The 24,661-nt window shown below is 42.5% G+C and overlaps 1 protein-coding gene across 7 annotated transcripts in view; it reads right to left on the bottom strand.

Annotated features, from left to right (window-relative positions):
* The window catches only part of PCCA (propionyl-CoA carboxylase subunit alpha), a 417,069-nt gene extending 403,053 nt beyond the window's left edge, over positions 1-14,016 (bottom strand). For 5 of the 7 annotated variants that reach the window (XM_043582407.1, XM_043582436.1, XM_043582417.1 and 2 more), the window contains exon 1: positions 13,854-13,997. In XM_043582407.1, the coding sequence (XP_043438342.1) occupies positions 13,854-13,958 (105 nt within the window). In that variant the 5' untranslated portion in view covers positions 13,959-13,997. Of the gene's footprint in view, positions 1-13,853 lie in introns of all 7 variants that reach the window. The other 2 variants (XM_043582425.1, XM_043582446.1) reach the window with 2 other exon arrangements.
* Between the last annotated feature and the right edge of the window lie 10,645 nt (positions 14,017-24,661).

Below are 24,661 nucleotides of genomic sequence, written 5' to 3'. Positions count from 1 at the left end.
CTCGTGAATCAGGGTGCCTGGGTGGCTCAGTCCATTGAGCATCCAACTCTTGATTTTGAGTCAGGTCATGATCCCAGCGTCATGGGATTGAGCCCCACAATGGGCTGAGCTGAACACGGAGCTTGCTTAGAATTCTCCCTCTCTCCCCTTGCCCCTCTCCCCAACTTGTGCACACACTCACTCGTGCTCTCTCACTCTCAAATTTAAAAAAAGTAAAAGACTAGTGAAGACACTGGTTGGAAACTGGGAAAACACACTCATACTGTGTGCTTTCTATTTTTTTACATTTACTTATTTATTTTTGAGAGAGAGAGAGAGAGAGAGAGAGGAAGGGGGCAGAGAGAGAGGGAGACAGAATCCGTAGCAGGCTCCAGGCTCCAAGCTGTCAGCACAGAGCCCGACATGGGGCTGGAACGCACAAACTGTGAGATCATGACCTGAGCCCAAGTCGGACGCTTAACCGGCTGAGCCACCCAAGCGCCCCGAGTTTTGGTCTTAAAAGGCACACACAGGGGCACCTGAGCGTCCGACTTCGGCTCAGGTCATGATCTCACAGTTTGTGAGTTCGAGCCCCACATCGGGCTCTGTGCTGACAGCTCAGAGCCTGGAGCCTGCTTCGGATTCTCTGTCTCCCTCTCTCTCTGCCCCTCCCCCACTCACACTCTGTCTCTCTCTCCTTCAAAAATAAACAAACATTTAAAAAAAAAATTTTTTTAAAAGACCAGAACTCACTCTTAAATACCTTCAGACATCCCTGTAAGTTCAAGAGTATTAGGCCCAATTTTAATGAGAGAACAGAGTCTTGAGAATTTTAATTTGTCCAAAGTCATTAGGCTAGGTTGCAATGGTTGCAAGATTTAAGCACAGATCTATTCAAAGCATTCTGGAGTTTATTTTGAGATAATAAAAAGTAATGGCACCTCCCACGTGAACACCAATGTCTATGCAAAGATACAATTAAAAGAGGGAAAAAACAACAACAATTTACCAGGAGGGTCTCACCACTCTATGCATTCAAATAAAAATTCAGTCTTCCACTGCCTTCAGCAGAACAGCTATATTTAGCAATTTTAGTCCCACATCAGACTTAATAAGATAAAGGTAATACTACTTCTCCAGAAAATCAGGTCTTGTGTTTACAGCCTCAGCCCATGCAGAAAACTAAGAAAACAAATTCCAAGAATAAAGAAAAACAAAAGCTCCCTGGAGATTTCTCATTCTGCTGCAAACCAGCACTAGGATATTTACACAAAATAAATAACATGCAAGCTTCCTATCCATTTTATAAAATGTAACAACAAAATAGTTGACATTTTTACAAATTCTCCCTAATATTGTAAGGCACATAGTGGTCTGCTGCATGAACAGGTCAACATGATCTTTTTATAAAAGACAAAATCATACGTGTGTCTTTAATCACTAACAAATAAAGGCTGTAACTGATTCCTGATGACAAATGTGCATCTTGCAGACAAAAAAACACAACCTGGGATGGACATTTTAGGTATTCTAATTACTTATGAAGAGTGAGAACAACAGCGATGTTTATGTCTGGGGAGGGGAATACTTTAAAAAGCACCCTACCACCCAGCAAAGAACTATGGGAAAGAAAATCAAGAAACCTGAATTCTAACCCTAACTCTAGGACTTGAGCAAACCACTCTAACCCATCTGCTAAGAAATGAAAGTCTGGGTGACTTTTCTTTAAGGTCCCTTACAAACCTAAACCACGGTTATCAAAAAAACAAGAGCTTACATAGTAGAGGGATATCTAATGTGTACAAGCTTCTCACGATCATGGGAGGATATGCACTTGATCCAAAGTCAACATGTAAGCCAGTGAGGCCACGCAAGGCGGTGACCCAGATCTCACTGCTGAACTACTACTACTCTCAGAGTAACTAACAAACATGCAGACCTACTTGGTGTAAATCGAGCTGATTTCATAAATTTTAATCAGTATGAGTTAATGCACTAAGTTTCCAGGCTACTTCCGGGAATAAAAACCTCCAGACTCTACCTAATTAGATGAGCCCATGAGGAATAAACTAAACTTGCCCCAAAAGTAAGAGTTTCTATCCCCAAACCGCTCAGAAATCTCAAGTCGCCAGGCTCTGACCACTGTTTGGGGGCACTGACTCAATTATGCTATATTTACTTCCAGTGAAACTATCAGTAACCTAAAACTAAAATAGAAAACATCTATGCCAGCGGGACCTGGGTGCCCACTGGGTGGCTCAGTCGGTTAAGTGACTGATTTTGACCCAGGTCATGATCTCATGGTTCATAGTTCGAGCCCTGCATCAGGCACTCTGCAGTCAGCACAAAACTCACTTTGGATCCTCTATCCCCTCTCTCTGCACCCCCCTCCACTTGCACAAGCACACACACTCCCTCTCGCTCTCAAAAATGAACCTTTAGGGGCGCCTGAGTGGCTCGGTCGGTTAAGCGCCCGAGTTCAGCTCAGGTCACGATCTCGCGGTCCGTGAGTTCGAGCCCCACGTTGGGCTCTGGGCTGATGGCTCAGAGCCTGGAGCCTGCTTCCGATTCTGTGTCTCCCTCTCTCTCTGCCCCTCCCCCGTTCATGCTCTGTCTCTCTCTGTCTCAAAAATAAATAAAACATCAAAAAAAAACTTTAAAAAAAAATGAACCTTTAAAAAAAAAAGCCTACCCTTAAAAAAAAAGTCTATGCCACACACTTCTTAAAACTAAATCCACTCTATTACAACTTACATCTGGCCAAAACGTAGAAGCTGTAGCACTATACTTAATTGATCAAACTGGTGTTTTGGAATCTTTTTATTACTATTTAAAATACCTGATTCTGAAGACCTCAGACTATTTTACCACCAGTATTAAAAAAAAAAAAAAAAAAAAAAAAAAAAAAAAAAAAAAAAAGCATATAGCTTTTACACATTTGAATTTGTGATAATGTGTCCCAAAATTTCAAAAAAACATGGATTCCCCTGGTTAGCCAAGTACCTAGAAGTACAACTGGTCCAAGCAAAACCAGAAGAGCAGAACTATAAAGAAGAAACCAGGGTCTGAACTGGTTTATAGTTGGCCTTTCTCTGTTCCTGTTCACTCCTAGGAGACCTGTATGGACGATCAAAGTTATAAACAATACAGGTCAAAAATCAGATAATTTTTGTAGATACACAACATGAAATTTCTTTTATCATTTTGTTTCCTAGTAATCTCCACACCCAACGTGGGCTAGAACTCATGACCCCAAGGTTAGGAGTCACATGCTCCACCAACTGAGCCAGCCAGGAGCCCCTAAAATGTATTATTTTTTTGAGAGAGAAAAAGAGAACAAGAGCATGAGAAGGAGGGTCAGAGGACAAGAGAGAACCCTAAGCAGTCTCCAAGCCCAGCGCAGAGCCCAACACCCAGCTCTATCTCACAACCATGAGATCATGACCTGAACCAAAATCAAGAGTCAGACGCTTAACCAACTGAGCCATCTGGGCACCCTTAAAATTTCTTTTTTTAAATACAGAGAATAGTTAGTAGAAATCTGCTTAATTTGCACCTCTACACAGAATTTTAATTCATTACCTTTATTAAGCATATAACAAACTGGCTACAAGCCCCATCCAAAGTTTTTTAAGGTACTTCCTAAAAACAGAAGTTCAAGGGAAACACCTGAATCAACTCCAATTATAAAGACTATTTAGCCTATCACAGCCAAGAGGAGAAAGGTCAGTGTATATAAAATGATTTCCCAACAACCTCTTACCATTGGTTCTCTTCCACAAGATTTGCACATGTGGAAAAGAAATATCTGCTAACAGTGTGGCACATGGCAAGTAGCAGAACCTTCAGGGTCACAAGACCTGGGTCAGCACTTAGGTCCACCGCTTTGTAGTCATGCACCACCAAGCAAATCATCTCTCTGGACTTTTGTTTCTTTTAGTAAAGTGTAGAGATACCCTACAGTTGTTGAAAGGATCACACGAACCTTTACAAACTGTAAAGCACCAACAAAATGTAAGAGATTATTACACAATAACTAAATCCAATTATACAGCTGTTCCCTTCTTAAAATTGTACCAGACCCTTCCTTTGGGAGTTACCATTAGGGTAGTAATAATCAGGCGCTCTGGTCCAGACTCAGATTTGCATGTTCTAGAAAGTACATAATAATTGTTAACCAAAAGAAAAAAAAAAGGGGGGGTGCGGGGGGGGGGGGGACGACAAAGGCTATAGCTTTTCAACAAACTGCATACAAGCTTTCCAGCCGTTGCAAACAGGGAAACAAATATGTGTTTCTAACACAGCACCTACTTTCACATTCTGGACATGACCTCATGTGGCAGCCGAAACTGGTAAATCCACTAGCAGTTATCTCAAAAACAAAAACAAAAAAAAAGAAAGAAAAAGAAACGTAAACACTAGTTTAAAACCAAACGCTAGTGTAAAAATCAAAACTACCATTATGCTTAACACATCCACAGCAGCATTCAAATGGATAATACTAAAATCTGTTAACAGGCTAATTCATGATTAGGATGCATTCTGCTTCAAAGTAGCAGCTATCCTCAAGACCAGGGATTAACAGAGCCATAAAGTGATCTTACCAAGGTGAAAGTCAACATTAGCTAATGCTTCAGCTTCAAAATCTCCAAGAGAAGTTCCTCTCCATGTTTCACAAGGAGCTGAGCAGCCTCGCTTAGTATTTAACTGCAGCATTGTAACAGCCCCAGGGCGACCTGGGAACAACCTCCAAAAACACGTAAGTCAGGCTTTTTCACTTAAGCACAGCTTTTTCTTCAAAACAGACATGAACTATTTAGTCTTTGGGACCTCACTAGCCAGCCCAATCTTCTACAGTCTGACCTTCCGTCAAAGCGAGGCTGAATACCTGGTATTTGAGAGGTGATCAAACCTCAAGATTCTCTGGCTATGCCTCCACAGTGAGTTAGAGCACGAGGAAACTGCATACATCAACTCTAAACTTTGTCATCATTCTACCCAGCTCCCCTCTCAGGCCATTCTTCCCATCCCGCCTGTAGCAGATGTTGCCAGGGCCCCTCCAGAGCCTCTTCAGCAGTCAGCACGGCTTCCCCAGCTGCTGTGTTGACCACTCACAACTCACACCTGCTCCCTGGACTGACCCACTTGCCTTAACCAGTCAGGAGTTCTCCATCAAGACGGGGAGCTGCCCCTCTCTCAGCCCACAGCCAATGACTGACTAACAAGGGTGTACAAAAGGCCATCCCCACTCACCTCAAAGTGTGACCAATTCAGTGGGGTGCTCTGGTTATTAAGAACTGGCTGTCCAATATGGCAGCCACTAGCCACATACTGAGCACTTGAAATACACCAGTCCAAATTCTGATGTGCTCCAAGTATAAAATACACACCAGATGTGAAGACTTAATACCCAAACAACGCAAAAGACTTCAATAATTTTTTTACATTTATATGTTAAAATATTTTGAATATACTGAGTTAAATAAAATACACTAATATTAATTTCATCTTGTTTCATTTTCTTAATGTGAGTGCTACAAAACTACATTTGCAGCTCGCATAACATTCTATTGAACAGGGCTAATTTACAGCAGTGCTTCTCTAACTTTCTTGTGTATCAGCATCACCTGGAGGGCTTGTGAAAACATTGCTGGGCTCCATCCCCAGCTTCTAATTGGCCAGTCTGGGGGGCAACTGAAAATTTTGCATTTCTACAGGTTCCCAGGTAATGCTACTTCTGCTACAGACTGAGTCCCCACGTTAAGAATCACTGCTTCAGAGCTCCCCTGTAGGGTGAGACTAAAGCTAGTCTCCAGCTGAGGCCCCTTCCTTGCTTAGCTTTTTTTCCCCTGTTCTATCCTGCTTTCTTCACTCTTCTGTTGACCACCAGCCTTTCAGGCTTCTGGGAAACCTAACCATCCCACCTCCAATAGAACTGTTTCTCCACAACTGTAACTTTCACAAAGTGCTAGATCAGTGACAACCAATGAGATAGGAAGAAAGATGACTGCATTTTTTTGTAAAATGAGTATCAAACTTATTTATTCGACTAATTCGGTTTTTTTTTATTTTTTTTAATGTTTATTTATTTTTTGAGACAGAGAGCATGAACAGAGGAGAGGAGAGAGAGAGAGAGGGAGACCCAGAATCTGAAGCAGGCTCCAAGCTCTGAGCTGTCGGCACAGAGCCCAACGCGGAGCTCAAACTCACGGACCGCGAGGTCATGACCTGAGCAGAAGTCAGAGGCTCAACCGCTCAACCGACTGAGCCACCCAGGTGCCCCTGTTTTTACATATTCTTTACATATTCTATGAAGTCAATAGCCTACTGCTTCCCTCTTCTCTGTGGCTACTAGCGAGTTCAAACTAGTTTTCATGTCAAGATGTATAAATTTTTCCTTTATTCTTTTTACTAAGTTTATTAATATGGTATAATAAAAGCACTGTAGATTTGACTTTGAATCCTGAATCTCCCACTTAATTCTTGTGTGACCTTGAGCAACTTAGTTAACCCCAGCTGTGGAAACGAGAATCATTTGAAGGTGGTTTGATGATTAAATGTGAATACAGCTTTTTTCCTCCTTTGCCATTTGCAACAACCCTAGAATCATCAACCCTAGAATATGGTTTCAAAATACTTTCCACAGCCATACAGCACCCACAAACAACAAATAAGATCAACCATCCCTCTGTGTTTTGTAAATTCCATCAAATTATTTCAATGGAAACTGCTGTCTTCATCTTCCACCCCAAGCTGCAGCGTTCCAAAACACTAAGACTATCCCACCCAAGGGCTCAGGTAGACCTAAGAGTCACTCTTTTTTTCCCCCCCTGTAAATTGAGATTTAATTCACATACCATAAAACTCATTCTTTTAAAGTCCACAACTATGTATTTTAGTATATTCACAAAGTTGTGGAACCATCACCAATCTGATTCCAGAACATGTTTTCATTGCCTCAAAAAGAAACCCCTTAGCTATTAGCAGTTTCTACCAGCCCCCACCCCCAGCCCCTGGCACCTGCTAGTCTGCCGTCTGTCTAGGCATCTACCTATTCTGGACATTTCATATATATGGAATCCTACAATATGCGGCAGCTTTTTGTGCCTTCCTTTCAGGGATCCTTGATTCCACTCTTTGCTTACATCTCCCTTTGAACCCAACAGTAAATACTACTGGCTCTAGTTCTAAAATATATCCCAAGTCTTACCAGGTCTAACTCCAGCGCGACCACCCTACCATCCTCTCTTGTTGAACTTCTACAATGGCCTCCTAACTGGTCTCCCTGATGCCACTCTTCCCACCCCAGTCTCCACTAGGACATTCTCCACATAGCATTCAGAATGGTCTTTCCAAAACATGGATCCAGTTTGCTCAAAATCTTCCAAGGGACTCTCACGATTAGGATAAATTGCACATACAAGCCCCTATATGACTGGCCTACCTACCGCATCTCCTAGCACTCCTCTGTCATTCATTCACTCCAGCCACACTGGCCACACCCATCCCTTGACTATACCAAATACGATCGCAACTCAGAGTTTTTGCTTGGCCTTCCTTTGGATTGCTAGTCCCCTAGATTGTCACGTGGTAATCTGGGTCACTTTCCTGTTCAATGCCACATGCTCAGAAATGTGCCCCCTGGGGCGCCTGGGTGGCGCAGTCGGTTAAGCGTCCGACTTCAGCCAGGTCACGATCTCGCGGTCCGTGAGTTCGAGCCCCACGTCGGGCTCTGGGCTGATGGCTCAGAGCCTGGAGCCTGTTTCCGATTCTGTGTCTCCCTCTCTCTCTGCCCCTCCCCTGTTCATGCTCTGTCTCTCTCTGTCCCAAAAATAAATAAACATTGAAAAAAAAAATTAAAAAAAAAAAAATGTGCCCCCTGTTTTTTTTTTTAGGTTAGCAGTTCTCAATACCACCACACTCTATTTTTCTCCTTTCAGAGCACTTACTGCTCTTTGAACTTACCTATTTCTTTCTTTTTTTTTTTTTTTTTTTTTGAGAGAGAGTGTGGGTGAGCAAGGGGCAGAGAAAGGGAGAGCGAGCGTGGATTCTGGAGTGGGGCTTGAGCTCACGAACAGTGAGATCATGACCTGAGCCAAGGTCAGGTGTTTAACTGGCTGAGCCACGCAGGCAACCCTGAACTTATCTATTTCTGTGAACACAGTCAGTGTGCTCTACCTGGATATAACCACAATGAAGGCAGAGACGTTCACCGTTATACCCCAGCATTAAACAACACCTGGCACATGGCAGGTGTAGCAGATTGAATGGTGGCCTCCAAAATTGTGTGTCCATATCTTAGAACTTGTGGCTATGACCTCTTCTGGAAAAAGGGTCTTTGGTGATATATTTCGAGATGGGATCATCCTGGATCCTGGTCACGGCCCTAAATCCAAAGACAAGTGCCCTTAGAAAAGAAAGAAGAGGAGAGGACACACAGGGAGAAGGAAGGGAAGACCATGTGAGGACACAGGCAGAGAGTTGCAGCCACAAGGTAAGGGATGCCTGGAGCTACGAGAAGCCCAGAGACAAGGAGGCATTCTCCACTGGAGCCTTAAGAGCAAGCATGGCCTTGCCAACATCTTGATTTCCAACTTCTAGCCTCCATAACTGTGAAGGAATAAAGAAGTGTGGTTTGAAGCCACCAGCTGTGTCCCACAGATGCTCTATTAGTTTTCCTGACTAAAATTATAAGCCTGAAAACTATATTTTCCAACATTTTTGAAATTCACTTTTATTTTTATCTTATTAATACTGACCCCATCACAGTTTGTCTTTTTTTTTATAAAAATGTCAGTAGGGATTTAAAATAAATAATTTTTTTAAATCATACAACACCCTGATTTTTCAAAACAGTATGTATTTGCTCCAACTACTGGAAGGTATCTTCAAAACAAAGCAATATTTCTATATATAAGAATATACCACACTACTGAAATCACTATCATTAAAGACTAAAGACCTTATCAAATTCTTCCTTCAGTCTTTTATTTTTATTCCTTGACCTCTCTACACCAGGGACACGGTGAGGGAACATGTTTTAGTTTCTTTTGATCTCCTCAGTACATATCATAGTAGCAGGCACTTCACAGATGCTCCCCAAACACTCTTTGAAGGGACAGAGAACTACATCTCTAGATGAACAAACGAACTATACTGACTCCTCTCAAACCATTCCTCTAAATCCTCCTGTCTCTTCATCTTTTTTTCAAATCTGAATTTAGGGCAATAAGATGGGAGTATTCTTGGGGCGTCTGGGTGGCTCAGCCGATTGAGCATCCAACTCTTGATTTGGGCTCAGATCATGACCCCACTGTTGTGGGATCGAGCCCCGCTGAGTGTGGAGCCTGCTTAAGATTCTCTCTTCCTCTGCCCCGCTCATGCTCTAAAACAAAAAAATAAATACATTTAAAAAGATGGAGTATTCAGTTAAGTATTAACTTACTATATCCTGCAGAGTTCACATCCAACTTCTACCTCAGATCACCCAAAAACCTGCCACCAATTTCCCTCTTATTTCCCACCAACTCAACATGACTCTTGTAGTCATCTAACTCAGGTTACCTAAAAGGAAACATTGTTTCTACCCCCAAAATATGTTTCCTTCTCAAATTTCCTTTTTCGTCCCTATTCTCCCATTTACCCACATCTTTTAAAAAATAGGAATCATTTAAGGGTTGGCTCAGTCAGTAGAGCGTAAGACTTTTAATCTCGAGGTTATAAATTCAAGTCCCACATTGGGTGTAGAGATTACTTAAAAAAATAAAATCTTTAAAAATTTTTGGAATCATTTAAACAATGCCTTTTCCCTCACTCTTTTGATTAAACTGTCCCCCATCTTTCCCTCTTATTTAGAAAAGGATTTTACCAATCACTCCTCGGTTCTGAACCTCTTGACGAAATAAAACCCAAAAAGCAGATGTATAAATACACAAATGTCCATAAGCATTTTATCATGCCAGAACTGGTTTCTGCAATTATCTTAGAAAATTTTCTTCCCAAATGATTGTCAGAAATCTATCAGCATGTTGGAAAGATTTACCTCCGGGCAATTCTAAAGCATTCAGATAGGCTTAAACATTCTTTTTCAAGACTAGAAAAGAAATTCTTGGAATTTTAAGGAATATAAAGCTTGAGCATTTAAGTTCTGTGAATGCTCCGTATAATGAGACCATCACTTAAATGAGAGACAATTTGTAACTGTGAAAACAAGGTTTGGGAATCATACCATCCAAGGTTGAAATTCTGCCTCAATCAATTGTGTCCTTAAGCAAGTTACTTCACTGCTGACATTTGTTTCCTGGTCTGTAATACTGCAACTTTTTACCTACTTGCTATACAGATGAGAGTTAAAACATGAAACCATATAAGGCATATAAAAGTTCAATACACTGTAACAATCACCCTAAAACCAACATCCTAGAGCCACTGAAAAATGGAGACAGAAAAAAACTGGGTATTTAAACAAAATGTGGTGATACACAAAACAAGACTAAAAGGTCAACTCTACATATACCCTAAAAGCAAACAAGTTCTGCTAACTGGCTAAAAGAATGGGGACACTAGGGTCTAGAGTTGCCAGTCTGCTTTCCAACCAACCAAATGGCTTGCAGGATGGGAAAGAGGAATGGCAGGAATAAAATATTTAAATGGTTCTGCGTCAAAGGCAGACTCAGTGGAGCACATTTCAAATTCATGTAAAAGAAGCACATAAAGAGGGTTGCCTGGGTGGCTCAGTCGGTTGAGCGTCCGACTGCGGCTCAGGTCATGATCTTGCAGTCCATGAGTTCGAGCCCCGGGCTGACAGCTCAGAGCCTGAAGCCTGCTTCGGATTCTGTGTCTCCCTCTCTCTCTGCCCCTCCCCCACTCATCCTCTGTCTCTCTCACTCTCAAAAATGAATAAATGTTAAAAAAAATTTTTTTTAATTAAAAAAAAAAAAAGCACATAAAGAAGCTAAGCAGCAGTGCAAGTTCTTCCCCTAAAGTAACAGTGAACTCCAGAGATTCTTCCCACTTATGGGAGGAATTCTTTATTGGCACTCTACTCCAGTCAGTACTGTCACACATCCAGCACCTATTGTGTTAAACACTGCGCTGAGAACACAGAAATAGACAAGATGCAGTCTCTGGCAACACACTAAAAGAAAGCAGGAGATGGGGTGCCTGGCTGGCTCAGTGGGTGGAGCAGGTGACTCTTCACCTCAGGGCTGTAAATTTGAGCCCCATGTTGGATGTAGAGATTACTTAAAAATAAAATCTTTTAGGGGCGCCTGGGTGGCTCAGTCGGTTGAGCGTCCGACTTCGGCTCAGGTCATGATCTCACGGTTCGTGGGTACAAGCCCCGCGTCGGGCTCTGCACTGACAGCTCAGAGCCTGGAGCCTGTTTCAGATTCTGTGTCTCCCTCTTTCTCTGACCCTCCCCTGTTCATGCTCTGTCTCTGTCTCAAAAATAAATAAATGTTAAATTTTTTTTTTTTTAATAAAAAATAAATAAATAAATAAAATCTTTTGGGGCTCCTGGGTGGCTCAGTTGGTTAAGCATCCGACTTCGGTTCAGGTCATGATCTCACGGTTCATGGGTTCGAGCCCCACGCCGGGCTCTGTGCTGACAGCTCAGAGCCTGGAGCCTGCCTCAGATTCTGTGTCTCTTTCTCCCTCCACCCCTCCCATGCTCACTCTGTCTCTCAAAAATAAAAAAATGTAAAAAAAATTAAAAAAAAGAAAAAAGAAAATCTTTCAAAAAGGGGGGGGTGTATGGAGAAAGATCAAAGCTTATATATTATACCCCAATAACGTCTAAAAAGTATATAGCAATAAATACTGTAACAACTTTCCTCTCAGCCTCACCAATCTAAAATGTCAGTGCAATCCTTCCTACCTCCAACATGAATGACTTCCCATCACTATAACATAAAGACCAAAAGTAATAGCTTGATCTGCAAAGCAAGCACAACCTGATTCATACCTACCTCCCTAGCACTGTCTAATCTCTGCACACTACAGCCTAAGTAGGCTTTTCTCAGTGCTTATATCTTGTCATTCCCTCTGGCCACAGGGCCTTTGCACATGCTATTCTTTCACAGTCATCTCTTCTATCTTTACAAGTCACTTTATCCTTCAAAACTTGTTTCAATTTTCACTTCCAAAGGAAAACAGTCCTTTCCCTTAAGCAGGATAACATGATTAAGGGCACCAGTTCTGGAGTCCTATGTCCTAGCTCTGCCACTTACCAATTCCATAGCTTTCAGCAAGTCACATAACACTTTGTGCCTCAATATCTTCATCTATAAATCGGGATTACATGGCTGTCGTGAGGACTGAATAAATTAATTCAAGTAAAGCACCAGAACGGTATCTATGACATAGACCTCAATATCATGACTTGATCAAATCTCTCCATTGTATTTTCTTATAGCACCAAGACCTCTCCCCTAATAGCATTTTACACTTACTTGTCTCTCTCTAATAGACTACCATATCTAAGAGAGCAGAAACTATATTTGTTCCCCATTGGTAGAATACAGGAAATAATCCAATAAAGATTTGTTGAATAAAAAAGTAGTTGCAAGGACGAAGCTGAGTCCCAGCAAAGTGACTTGTCTAATATACAAAACTTCATCTGTGTGACTGACTCCAAAGCCCAAGCCTTCCACTACACCAGGCCGCCTCCTATGTAAAAGCATAAGATGTGACAACTGCAACTGATGTAGCCAACAAAGACTAAGATAACAAAAGCATTTAAAAACAGATTTTGTGGCCACACAAAGAACACTGTGTACTTTGAGAGTGGCATCCAAAGCTGAAGCTAAGCTAACACAGGTGCAGGCTCACTTCCACTTGGAGCTGGAGCTCCCACAGTGCTCACCTGGGCCTCAGTTCCCTCCTCTTTAAGAGACTGGGATGGGCCAGATCATCTCTAAAGTGTTTTCCAATTCTAGAGTTCAAGGACAATAAATCAATTTATGTGACAATTTTTAAAAGATTTTTTTTCTTTTAAGGAAGTTTAACAAGCAGACGAACCAAATGACAGGTGGTTTTCAGGGAGACCCTCATTTTAAAGAATTCGCTGAAATGACTTAATAAACCCTATTAATAAAGTCAAGTCGTCTTTGCTCAGAAACTACAAGAGACTCCATTTTCAAGAGAAAGTCTTAACAGCGGCCCACAGACACTCCAACATATGAGCCAAGGCTGTCATCAAGAAACCCTGGGGCACACAGCACAGAGGCAAAATGGGTTTAGAACAATTGTACAAAACTCCGGCTAACCACTACATAGAAAAGAAAACTAAACTCACAGGATGCACACACAGCAAACTGCGATGTAATTCAATTGAAATAGGCTCTCAACTCAAACGTAAAAGGTAGTAGCAATCCTGGCATCGCAGACACTTTAGAAGTTGAGATAAACTCACAACCCTAATTCTACTTCAGCAGCAATTCAGTGTCCCTAAAATTAGGAAAAAGCCAAGAGAAAACAAACTGTAAGGATCCTTAAGAATCCACCCTGGGAAGCTCAAGCCGAAGCCGAAGCCGAAGCCGAAGCCGAAGCCGAAGCCGAGGCCGAAGCCGTAAGGCACAAGAACGGCTGCAGGGAAAAAGCACGTAGGCGCCAGCCACACGGCTGTCAGCCGCTCCCAGGGCGCACGCCTGCCGGCTCGGAGGGCCCCTCCGACTCCATGAGCCTCCGGGTAAGGGCTGCGCTGCGGCGCCAACGCGGGTGCAGAGGGACGAGGGGCGCCGACGGCTGCGGAACGGGCCGCGGCGTCTCCGGAGAACCGCGGGGCGCTCTCCGCCACACCGGCCACCCGCAGGCGCTGCGGGGCTGCGAGCCCAGCGAAGCCCAGGCCCGCGGGGAGCCCGCTCGCTCCTCACCTTCAGGGTCCACAGCGCTGAGCTCCGCATCAGCGGCTGCGGCAACCGCCGCCCACGCCGTCCGGCCCCGACCAGCGCCGCCGCCCCAACCCAGAGCCCCGCCATTGTCGCCCCTGCCGACCGGCGCTCTGCTGACCTCTCACCCCGCCGAAGGGGGCGGAGAAGGGGAGCGCCAGAGCTTCGGCCAATCATGCGCCGAGACCCGCGGCCCCGCCCCCTGCCGCTCAGGAGGGGACGTGGGGGCGACTGGCCCAACCGCGGAAACTGGCAGATCCGCCGCGGGACGGCCGAGTGCCCGGACCCGAGGGAGGGGGCCCCGACCGGACCCCGGCGTGAGCGAGTCGGGGAGGACGCGCGTGAGTTCTGGCGGCAGCTGGTCCGCGCCTGCTTGGGGTAAACCCCGTCCTGTACCAGCGTCCACCTAGCTACAGCCCGTGGCCTGGCCACTCACTCCACGTCAGTTAGTGACCTAAGCCCCATGGCCACCCTGCAGGGCCGAGTGCCCTAAGTTCCAGACATAAGCCCGAACTATATTCCTTTTATTCGAAGGCATAAATTGCAAAGCACCAAGTCAAGATAAGATTTTGAACAGATAGCAGAGATAATGCTCTAGGTCTAGAAATCAGAGATCGGAGCTCAGGCTCGAAATAGCTGCTTGTCCGAGGAATTAGCCAAAACCAGGTCAGTTTCTGTTGCTTGCTAGCAGGCACCCTTACGAGTAGTAGTGCAACTACTAAGGGCCAGACCTTGTGCTGGATGTCCCAAATTCTATCTCATTTAACCTTCACAAGAATTCTAAAGGCCCACACATTATTCCCATTTTGAAAAACTGAATTTATAGGGAGGTAAAGTCATTTAGCCAGTAAATGGTGACACCAGGGTTTGAACCCAGGTCTGGCTGTCTTCAGAGACTGGGCTTTTGCTTTGCTGTATTACAAATTTTATAACATAAGCAGCACAGAGAAATAATATTATGATCACCCAGGCCCCCATTACATGGTTACAACAAATCAACATTTTGTCGGTCTTATTTCATCTAGTCCCCCTTTTCATCTTTTGCTGGAGTATTTTACATTGTTTTGTTTTTGTTTTTGTTTTTGTTTTTTAAGTTGAGAGAAAGAGAGAGAGCAGAGGAGGGGCAGAGAGAGAGGGAGAGGGAGAACCCTGAGCGGGCTTGGCGCGTTCAGCACAGAGCCCAACATGGGGCTTGATCCCACGAACTGTGAGATCATGACCTGAGTCCAAATCAAGAGACGGTCACTTGAAAGACTGAGCCAGCCAGGTGCCCCATGCTGGAGTATTTTTAAGCAAATCTCAGACATCAGGTCATACCACCAACAAACAGGCCAGTATCAGCAGTTCTGCTCTTAACTATTTTCCTGCTCCTTCAGAGTCACCTTGAGAGAGTTGCAAAACTAGGAATGACCTAGAGTATGTTACAGCATAGCAAATGCCTAGAGGTACAAACAAAGTGTTTGGGATAGCAGAGAGATGACATTTCGTAGAACTGTAAAATGTAAGTAGGAACTTTCATGACAGACAAAATAAAAAGGAATATCAAGTTTCACAGATTTTTTCATCTATGTATTTAAGGCTGGAATCATTTCCTACCCGAGAAACCTGCTTTTTTTTTTTCTTTCTTTTTCTTCTTCCCATTTTAACCTTTGGATTTATTCTCCTTACATCCTGTCTGTTTTGTTCTTTTCATGAAAGGCACTTGTGGCAGAAACTACTTGTTTTCTCCACTCATTCCTTTAATAAGAGAGCTCCTAAGTTTTAGCTACACACAGGCCACCCAGCTCAAGGCCGCAGTATCCAGCCTCCCTTACAAGGGGTATGGCCATGTGACTAAGGGCAGTCTCATGGAATGTAAGGGTTGTGCCCTTAAAGAGTAGACGCATGCCCTCCATCTCCTCTACTCTCCTTCCTGAAGTTAGACATGGGTGGGTGCTGGAGCAGTCATCTTCACTCCAAGACAGGAGCCCCATGTTGGAGATGGCAGAGCAAATGACAGGAGGAGCCCAACCCCCTGACTCTGTGGAGCCATCTTATCAGCCTGCTGCTGCTTAATGCATGTTCTGGGACAGAGAAACAAAGTTTTATCTTGTTTAAGTCATTGTTATTTCTGCCTTTACTATAGCAGCCAAAACTGTATCTTAACCAACTCATACTCTAGTATCCAGAAGTGAGGTGCTGACATAATGAAACCTGAAATGCATGGTGATAACAGTGACAACCCCAAAATCGCAAACCAGAAGCTGAAAGCTGACAACTCTTATTGCCATGGTACCTCTTTGGCAAAATGGTTACTTTCAAACTTCTGGACAGTCTTGCTATCACTATCACTGATACAACCTATACTTCTAATGCAATGTTTTCAAAGACCAGCAGCGGCATTTTAAGTTAAACAGTTCTACCTTGTCTGAGCTGTGCCACACACTTAGGATGTTTATGATCTCCAAAGCCCACTTCCTGTCTGAAATGTCTGTGAACAGTTGTTCCATATACTTTGTCTACTTTATCCACAGTGACAGAGAAGCAGTTACTTCATCGTGGCCAGAAGCAGGTCTTTTCTCAAAACTCTGCAAGTATCTTTACATCGTCTTCTAGCTTCCAGAGTTGCTCTTATTTGTGATCCAATGTATCTGATTACCGTTACCTGGCTGCTATACTGTTGTGTAGTGGGTATGGAGCAGAGAGAAGTCCGAGTTGTAAATTAGGGAATCCTGACCAGCCATATGCACAACAAATAGCAAGCCTGCGCTCCACCAAGAGATCTTGACCTTTGAGCTACACATATCTGGCTCTCTTTGAGGGAGAGTATGCGCAGACTGGGTATGCTGGATTGAAAACTGTGTTTCCCTAAATCCTCTTCCCTTTATGGTGCCTGGTTAGAGTTGATCAAAAGAAAAACTGATAAGATATTTAGAAGGCAGGAGTGAAACATTACTCTCTGAAGATTATTACCATAAGATAAGTAACGTAGTTTCCTGGAAAGTCTCAGTTTGCTGTCATCCAGGTTGTTTTTCCCAACTGCTACCCCTGCTGACCACCAGCAACTCCACACCCACCACCGGCTGCTTGACTGGAGAGCCACAAAGGGGTTAACTATACATAGGTAACTGCTCCTTATTGACCCCTCCATGAGATCCTTCTCATTCCCATTTGGCAGCCAGACATGTATGGCTTCTCAGCTATCTGTCAAACTCCATCTTGTCTACGTTGCAATGCATCAGGCAGACTCTTTTAATCTCTCTCTCTCTCTGGTCCTCTGAAAGGAGCCTGTAGCCATTGACTAATGAGAGAATGCATCAGGGAAGGAAAAATAGCCCAAGTTTTCAGGAATTACTGGCTCTGAACTGCTAGTAATTCCTAGAGACCCAAAATGCCATTGTGTCCCACCACTGAAAGTAGAGAATGTGGCACAACTATTTGAGTGATGAACGGGTGGACCATGGCAGACACTGCTCATTGTCTTCTAATGTCCATCTTGCTTTCATTAGTTCAGTAAAAGAACTCTCACAATTTAGGTGGGGGTATGGTAAGAACTACATTTCCTCGGGGAAGGAAGGACTTCCATGGCAGCAAGAGTGGCCAGGTTACTAAGTTTTGCCCAATGGGATGTAAGCAGAAGGGACGTGGACAGCTCTTGGGTTGTGTCCTTCAAAGGAAGGGGCACGTCTTCCACTTTCCCTTCTCTTCCCAGCTTGCCAGAATTGAGGCATACAGATTATAAGGAAAATTCCAAAGAGCTGAGGAGATGGCAGGATCTAGCTAACTGCTCTCCAAATATGTTCATTCTTCTTCCTGAGCACAATACTAGGCAACATTTCTAGCCTCCTTTACAGCTAGATGTAGTGAGGCACCTGCATTCCTGTCAGTGGAGTGTGAATGGAAGTGAGATACTCCAACCTCGAGACTAGGTTCATAAAACCCTCCATACATTTCTTCACGCCCTGTCTTTCTCCTCTCATCTGCTGAGACTCCTGGAAGGCACTAGATAGAAGGAGCCTTGGTATCTCAATGCCTAAGTAGACCAAGATCTTTCTTGCCTTCCCACACTAAACTGTGACATGAGCAAGAAATAAACTTTGTATTTGCTTAAGCCACTGAGATTTGGGGATTGCAAAAGCAGTTAATCTACCCAGCCTAATACAGTATTAATAAAGGGAAAATAAACAGACTAAAAAGGACTTTTGTATACATCAGAAGGGAAAAGATGATATTTAAGAGGAAAGTAGATTTTTTTTCTGAAAATAGAATGAAGGAATATTTAACACTAAATTATAGAATTGATAAATTTTGACAAGAACTCTTCAAAATCAAAGTATTGAAAATATTTTTTACTATTACTATAAATGAATTAGACCACTGCTTAAAAACTGTCAGAATAAAAATATACATTAACAATATCAGGAATAGTATCCATCCTATGAATAGCACCCAAGGTATCTAAAAACATGGCAAGGATTTCTTCTCCTTGTTTTACTTATTTATTTTTTGCAAGAGAGAAAACACAAGCAAGAGAGGGGAAGAGGGAGAGGGAGAGAGAATTTTAAGCAGTGTAGGGCTGGCTCTCACCACCGTGAGATCATGACCTAAGCCAGTTAGGCACCTATCCAACTGAGCCACCGCGGCACCTTGCAAGAATTTCTTCTCAAAGAATTCAGTATTAGAGTAGGCTCTAGAGAAGGAGTTGGCAAACTTTTTCTGTTTAAGAAACAGTGAAGATTTCAGGCCTGTAAGAGGCACATAAGTCTCTGTTGCATACTTTTTTGTTTCTTTAGCAACCCTTTAAAATGTGAAAATTTTTAAACTAAACTTTTAGCTTGCAAGCCTATAAAAACAAGAAGCAGGCTGCATTTAGCCTGGGGTGTAGTCTGCAGACCTCTGCTCTAGAGTAGTGCTGTATTAAGTGTACTCCAGCAACCACTGCCCATTAGCCACCAACGTGAGAGTTATGTGACAAGGCTGTCATAAGATCTTTTAACAATTTATGTATTTATCTCAACACACAGTCTATGATATATTTGTTCAGGTTGCTTTAGCAGATGTACTATAGACTGTGTGGCTTAAGCAGTAACTATTTCTCACAATGCTGGAAGCTGGGAAGTTCAAGATCAAGGTACCAGCAGACCCAGTGTCTGCTGGAGGCAGCTGCCCAGTTTGTAGGTGGCCATCATCTTGTATCCTCACACAGTGAGAGCAGAGAAAGATATCTAATGTCTAATGTCTCTCCTTATAAGGGCACTGATCCCATTCATGAGGGCTCCACTCTCACTGCCCAATCACTTCCAAAAGGCCCCAACTCCAAATACCATCATACATGTGATTAGGTTCAACACATGAATTTTGGAAGGATACATTCAGTCCCTAGTAGGAACCTATAACTAACGTTTTGAGGATTGACACTGGCCTGCAGACCAAATTTTGTATGGTGCTGCAATCAAAGTCGTGTCATGTTTTATGGACATCCACCATCCTTGGAACACCTTTCTAACATTGGGGAGTTTCCTACAGGATGAGTTCTCCCCAAGACAGAACCAGATATTTGCTTTGTCTTACTCCTTTACAGTTAGATTCAGGCAGATGATCTAGCTGCACCAGTAGCTGCATCCTAGAAAGGTGTTGATTCAAGACAGCTATGTGATAAGCAGTTGCTACCCAGAATCCATTTGCTGGTGAGGGTAGCAGCACAGGCTCCCAGCTACAGGATCCATGTGGGGTCTTCGCTGGGGTCTTGTAGGAATACTGGAGTATTCTGTCCTGTCTATGTATCCTCCAATTCTACTCTCAAGCCCTTTGGAGATCTTGTGAGTTAATGTCCCTTAATAGATTCCATTTCTGTTTAGACTAGCTAGACTCTTCTATTGCACCTAAGAACTTACTGATATAGATGTTTACTGATAAATGAAATTAATTCACCATCCCAAATTAAACAGTGTTCAGGTCCTATCATTAACACCAGAGCTGTTTTTCTTCAATAAAAAAACTTTGGAGTTTGTAAGAAATAATAATAAAGAATAAAAATCATTTTAAAAATTGAGTTTGTTCCAATTAGTGTAAGAGAAAATTTTTAAATGTGGTCTCTTTCCTCAAGGACTTCAAAATTTATCTAGAGAGTGAAAAGTAGCATACCAAAAACAAAAAATAAGCACCAAATTGTGCACCAAGATACAAAAGCCTATCTCTAAACAGCTCATGAGGTGCAGCCAGGCCCAGAGCTCTTTGCTAGCATAGCAACCACAGAAGATCCTTGAAGCTCTCGGTAACCAACTTTGTGTCCAGCAGCCTCCTCATTTTGGCCACGGGTTAAGGACACAAGAATTGAACCCGACTCTTATGGAAGATTGTGGGAGAATTCTCAAATATGTTTGGGACCATGGTACTTATGCATAACAATTTTTATTTTCACAGAAACAAATTAGTAATAGTTTATGACTATTGTCTTTAAGCAACATATGCCAAGGTCCCCAAACCCTTTCATATCTGCCCTGAGAGAACAAATAACATTTGTAAATACTGTTATTTAGGGAACTTCCTTGCTTACTCTTTTTGATATGTGTAGATTAAGGATAAACTTGACTGGATCCTGGAAGATCAAAAGAACTACAAAGAGTCCATTTCTGACCCAAATGAAAAAAAGACAGTAGATATAATAATAATAATTAATATTTATTGAACACTTATTCTATGCCAGAGACTGTTCTCAGCAAAGCGGTGTTTGGAGACAAAGCTGAAGGAAGAGGAAAGACCAGACCCTGAGGAAAGTAAATATTATACTATGGAGTTTGGGGCTTTCATCTTCCAGACCAGAAATCACAATGTGGCAGAATGTGGGCCACACATAGCACAAGACTATGTTTGGCTTTAGCCGTGTGTGTGTGCGTGCGCGCGCGCGCGCGGTGCACTCCTGTGCACGTTGTATGTTTCTCAAATTGAATTAGTTAACTATTCAAAATACGGCAGCTTTCGTGTATAAATCCAAATTTTCTTTTCTTGAGATAGTGAAAGATTTAACAATGCGGGGATCCCCACCTCAAAACATTCAAAGGCATCACCATGTGCCACACTCAGTCCTTTACTCGTTGTCTTTAGATGCTTGTGTTTTTTTCATCCCTGTTTTTTAAGGTGGAAAACCTGAAGCATCTTAATCTAGGAAGTGATACTGTCTTTGCATTTTACAATATTTTTTTGCATTATTCTAGAACTAGTGCAAAAGTATCCACATGGATAAATCTCACAAATATAAGATGCAGCATAAATAAATAAATAAGTAAATAAATAAATTGCTGAAGAATATATACAGTTTGATACTATTTTAATGAAAGTTTTAACATGAAACAGTCTTATATTATTGAAGAACACATGCGTAAGTAATAAAGGGATGAAATAATGTGTGGGAACACTAGTTACTGAGTTTGAGAGGCAGGTTGCCCTTGCCGAGGGAGGCTAGGGCTGCCATAACTGGGTAGCTTAGATTTTTATTTTCCCACAGTTCTGGAGGCTAGAAATCCAAGATCAAGGTGCTGGCCAATTCAGTTTCTGGTGAGAACTCTCCCTAGCTTGTGGACAGCTACCTTCTCATTGTGTCCACACATGGCCTTTCCTCCCTGCTTATGTCCAAGGAGAATGACAGAACTCTCTAGTAACTTTTCTTCTAAAGTCTCTAATCCTGTCAGTTCGGAGTCTGACCCCAATGACCTCATTTAACTTTTAATTACTTCCATAAAGGCCTTATCTCCAAATACAGTCACAATGAGGTTAGGGCTTCAACATATGAATGGGGAAGGAGTGAGGAGAGGGAGACACATTCAGCCCATAACACTGTCCCATGAAGGGACACACACAGCACACTCTTGACCCAGCAATGAAAATGCATATGTGCAATGTTTTTGCCCGGGGAAGACTTTCAGAGACTCAGTGAGCAATGTTTCTACCGGCGGCTAGTCATGTAAGCACCCTTTGCTTAACACCTACCAAAACTCCAGATACCCAGAAGAAAAGCAAGTGTTCAGCAATAAACCACATTATTTGCATAGTCTGAGTACAGTGGGCCACGCTTATCAGTGGAAGGCAGTAGGAATGTTTCCAAAATCCAGCCAAGGGCGAACTTTGCAATCAGGCCCTTCTAAGGAAAGTCACCTCAGGGGTGCCTGGGTGGCTCACTCGGTTGAGCGTCTGACTCTTGATTTTGGCTCAGGTCATGACCCTAGAGTTGTAGGATTGAGCCCTAAGTTGGGCTGTCTGCAGTGCCTCCTTGGGATTCTCTCTTCTTCCTCTCTATCTGCCCTTCCCCCACTCATACTCTCTCTCCCAAAGTAAAAACAAACTTTAAAAAAATGAATAAAGATAGTCACATGAGGCTTGCTGTGTCAACTCTCCTCTGCACACTTACCAATGACCTCCTCAGCTCTGCTGTATCTCTCCCACCTTCTGGTTAACAACTGCTAAGATACCCAATTGCTAAGCACTAAAACTGGTATAGTAACTGTCTATAGATTGTTTCTAGGTTTTAATACCATTGCCAATCATAGCCAATCATAGTATACTTTATGACCTGAAAGGCCCTTACAATCCATAACATGTTCTCTCCCAAGGTAATAATTGATGATTTCTTTCTAAATTAATTATGTATCATACTTCAGGAGAGGATCTCACCCTCTTCCATCCCTGGGTGCTGATTAACATAGCAAGCAAGCTCTTCAGTCTTGTTACCATAGCAAAGATAGTTTGGTGACCATCTTAATCCAACAACAGAGTTGGAAACACTTAAAGCATAGTCAAGAATGTTTCTAAAAAAAATAAAAAAGAATGTTTCTAGTGCATATCCTACTGCCTATAATAAAATCCTGACAAAACTAAAGCTAGAAAAGAGAACAGAACCAAAGCTTCTTTGAGCACTTCCAAATGCTTTATATAAAATTGCCCTAAAATGGGATATGAATGTGTTTTGGTAATTGTGTGTTCATATTTTTTTTAAGTATATTTATTTAATTTGAGAGAGAGAGAAAAAGAGTGCGCACAAGCAGGCAAGGGGCAGAGAGAGAGGGGGAGAGAGAATCTCAAGCAGGCCCCACGCTGTCAGAGCAGAGCATGACACGAGGCTCAAACCACAAACCGAGAGATCATGACCTGAGCCAAAATCAGGAGTCAGACACTTAACCAACAGAGTCACCCAACCACCCTGGTAATTGTGTATTTATTAGAATTAAGTTTTCTCTTTTCATAAAGCCACAACTTGTACAGAAGCATAAAGTTTCCTACCTAAGGAGTCTTAACTTTCTCTTTAGGGGCGGAAACATTCATTTCACTGGAATTTTTACTAAGGAGCTTTATAAAGCTCAGTACTTCATTGCCCATATCATCCTCAATCCTCAGGTAGTACAGAAAAGACAAATAGAATTCTCAACTCTAGCTAAATTTTTAGAAACTCTGGAACTTGGCCTGAACAGTTGCCTTTTATCTTAATGACAATGAAATCAAACTCCATAGCCAGCCCATTGACTCTCAATCTATTAACTAATAGACAGGCATCTTATCTGCCTGTCCCCAGTTATAGACTTTTCCTTATTACAGGCTGAAATAGCCAAATATTGCAAATGACTCATGTGATACATTGAGTTGTTTTTAATTTTTTTAAGTTATGGTAAATTATAATTAGCATCAAATTTACCATTTTAACCATTTAAGTTTATTTATTTACTTTGAGAGAGAGCAAGAGCACAAGCAGGGGAGGGGCAGCAAGAGGGAGAAAGAGAATCCCAAGCAGGCTCCATGCCCTCAGTGCAGAGCCCAATGCCGGGCTGGATCCCACCAACCATGAGGTCATGACCTGAGCTGAACTCAAGAGTCAGATGTTTGACTGAGCCACCCAGGCTCATTATAACCATTTTAAGCCACCCCATTATGTGTGTGTGTATATATATATACACACACACACACATATATATATACACACACACATATATATACATATATATACACATATATACATATACATATATATATAGCCACCCATTATAACCATTTTAAGGGTACAGTTCAGTGGTATTAAATACATTGACATTGTTGTATAAACCATCACTACCATCCATCTCCAGAACTTTTCTCACCTTGCAAAATTGAAACTGTTTTCCTTAAACACTAACTGCCCATTTTCTGCTCCCCGCAGACCCTAGCCACCACCTTTCTACTGTCTCTATGAGTTTGACTATTCTAGATATCTCTTATAAGTGGAATCAATGCACAACTTTGTCAACAGATGTGAGTAGCTTTTTCAGAACATCCTTCAAAACAACCCTTCTCACTATTTAAAATGAGAGGTGTTATCTCTTTAAAAAACCATGAGAAAAAGACTGCCCTGACCTCACTGGAAAGGACCTTACAGGCACTATGAACAACTAACACAGTCGTCCCACTCTGGGGTGTTGATCCTTGCTTTCTTACTTGTTAATGAAGGAGAAAGAAATCCTTCTCGATCAGAAAGACTGTTTGTTCCTGCTACAGACCTCAACCTGAGAATTCTTAGGAGTACTCCAGAAACAGAAAACCACAGGAAAGAGCTTCCACTCAAGACTATCAGAACAAACTAACGACTAGAGGCAGGAGACAGCCCAAGCGCCATGGAACCTGGGAAGTCAGGGAACCAGCACTGCACATTGTCACACTTCAATCTGTATGCACGTTTTCTTAATTTTCCTACATATTTTCCTTTACCTTTTTGGGGTTAAGGTTCTGGATTGTTGACAGCTTGTTACCTCTTAACTATGGTACCGATAAGCAATGGTTCGCTTATAGATAGAATC

The sequence above is a fragment of the Prionailurus bengalensis genome, chromosome A1 (genome assembly GCF_016509475.1).
Source record: "Prionailurus bengalensis isolate Pbe53 chromosome A1, Fcat_Pben_1.1_paternal_pri, whole genome shotgun sequence".
Taxonomy (NCBI): domain Eukaryota; kingdom Metazoa; phylum Chordata; class Mammalia; order Carnivora; family Felidae; genus Prionailurus; species Prionailurus bengalensis.
Note: the sequence above shows the minus strand (reverse complement) of the source record. Positions and strands in the feature narration are given on the sequence as shown.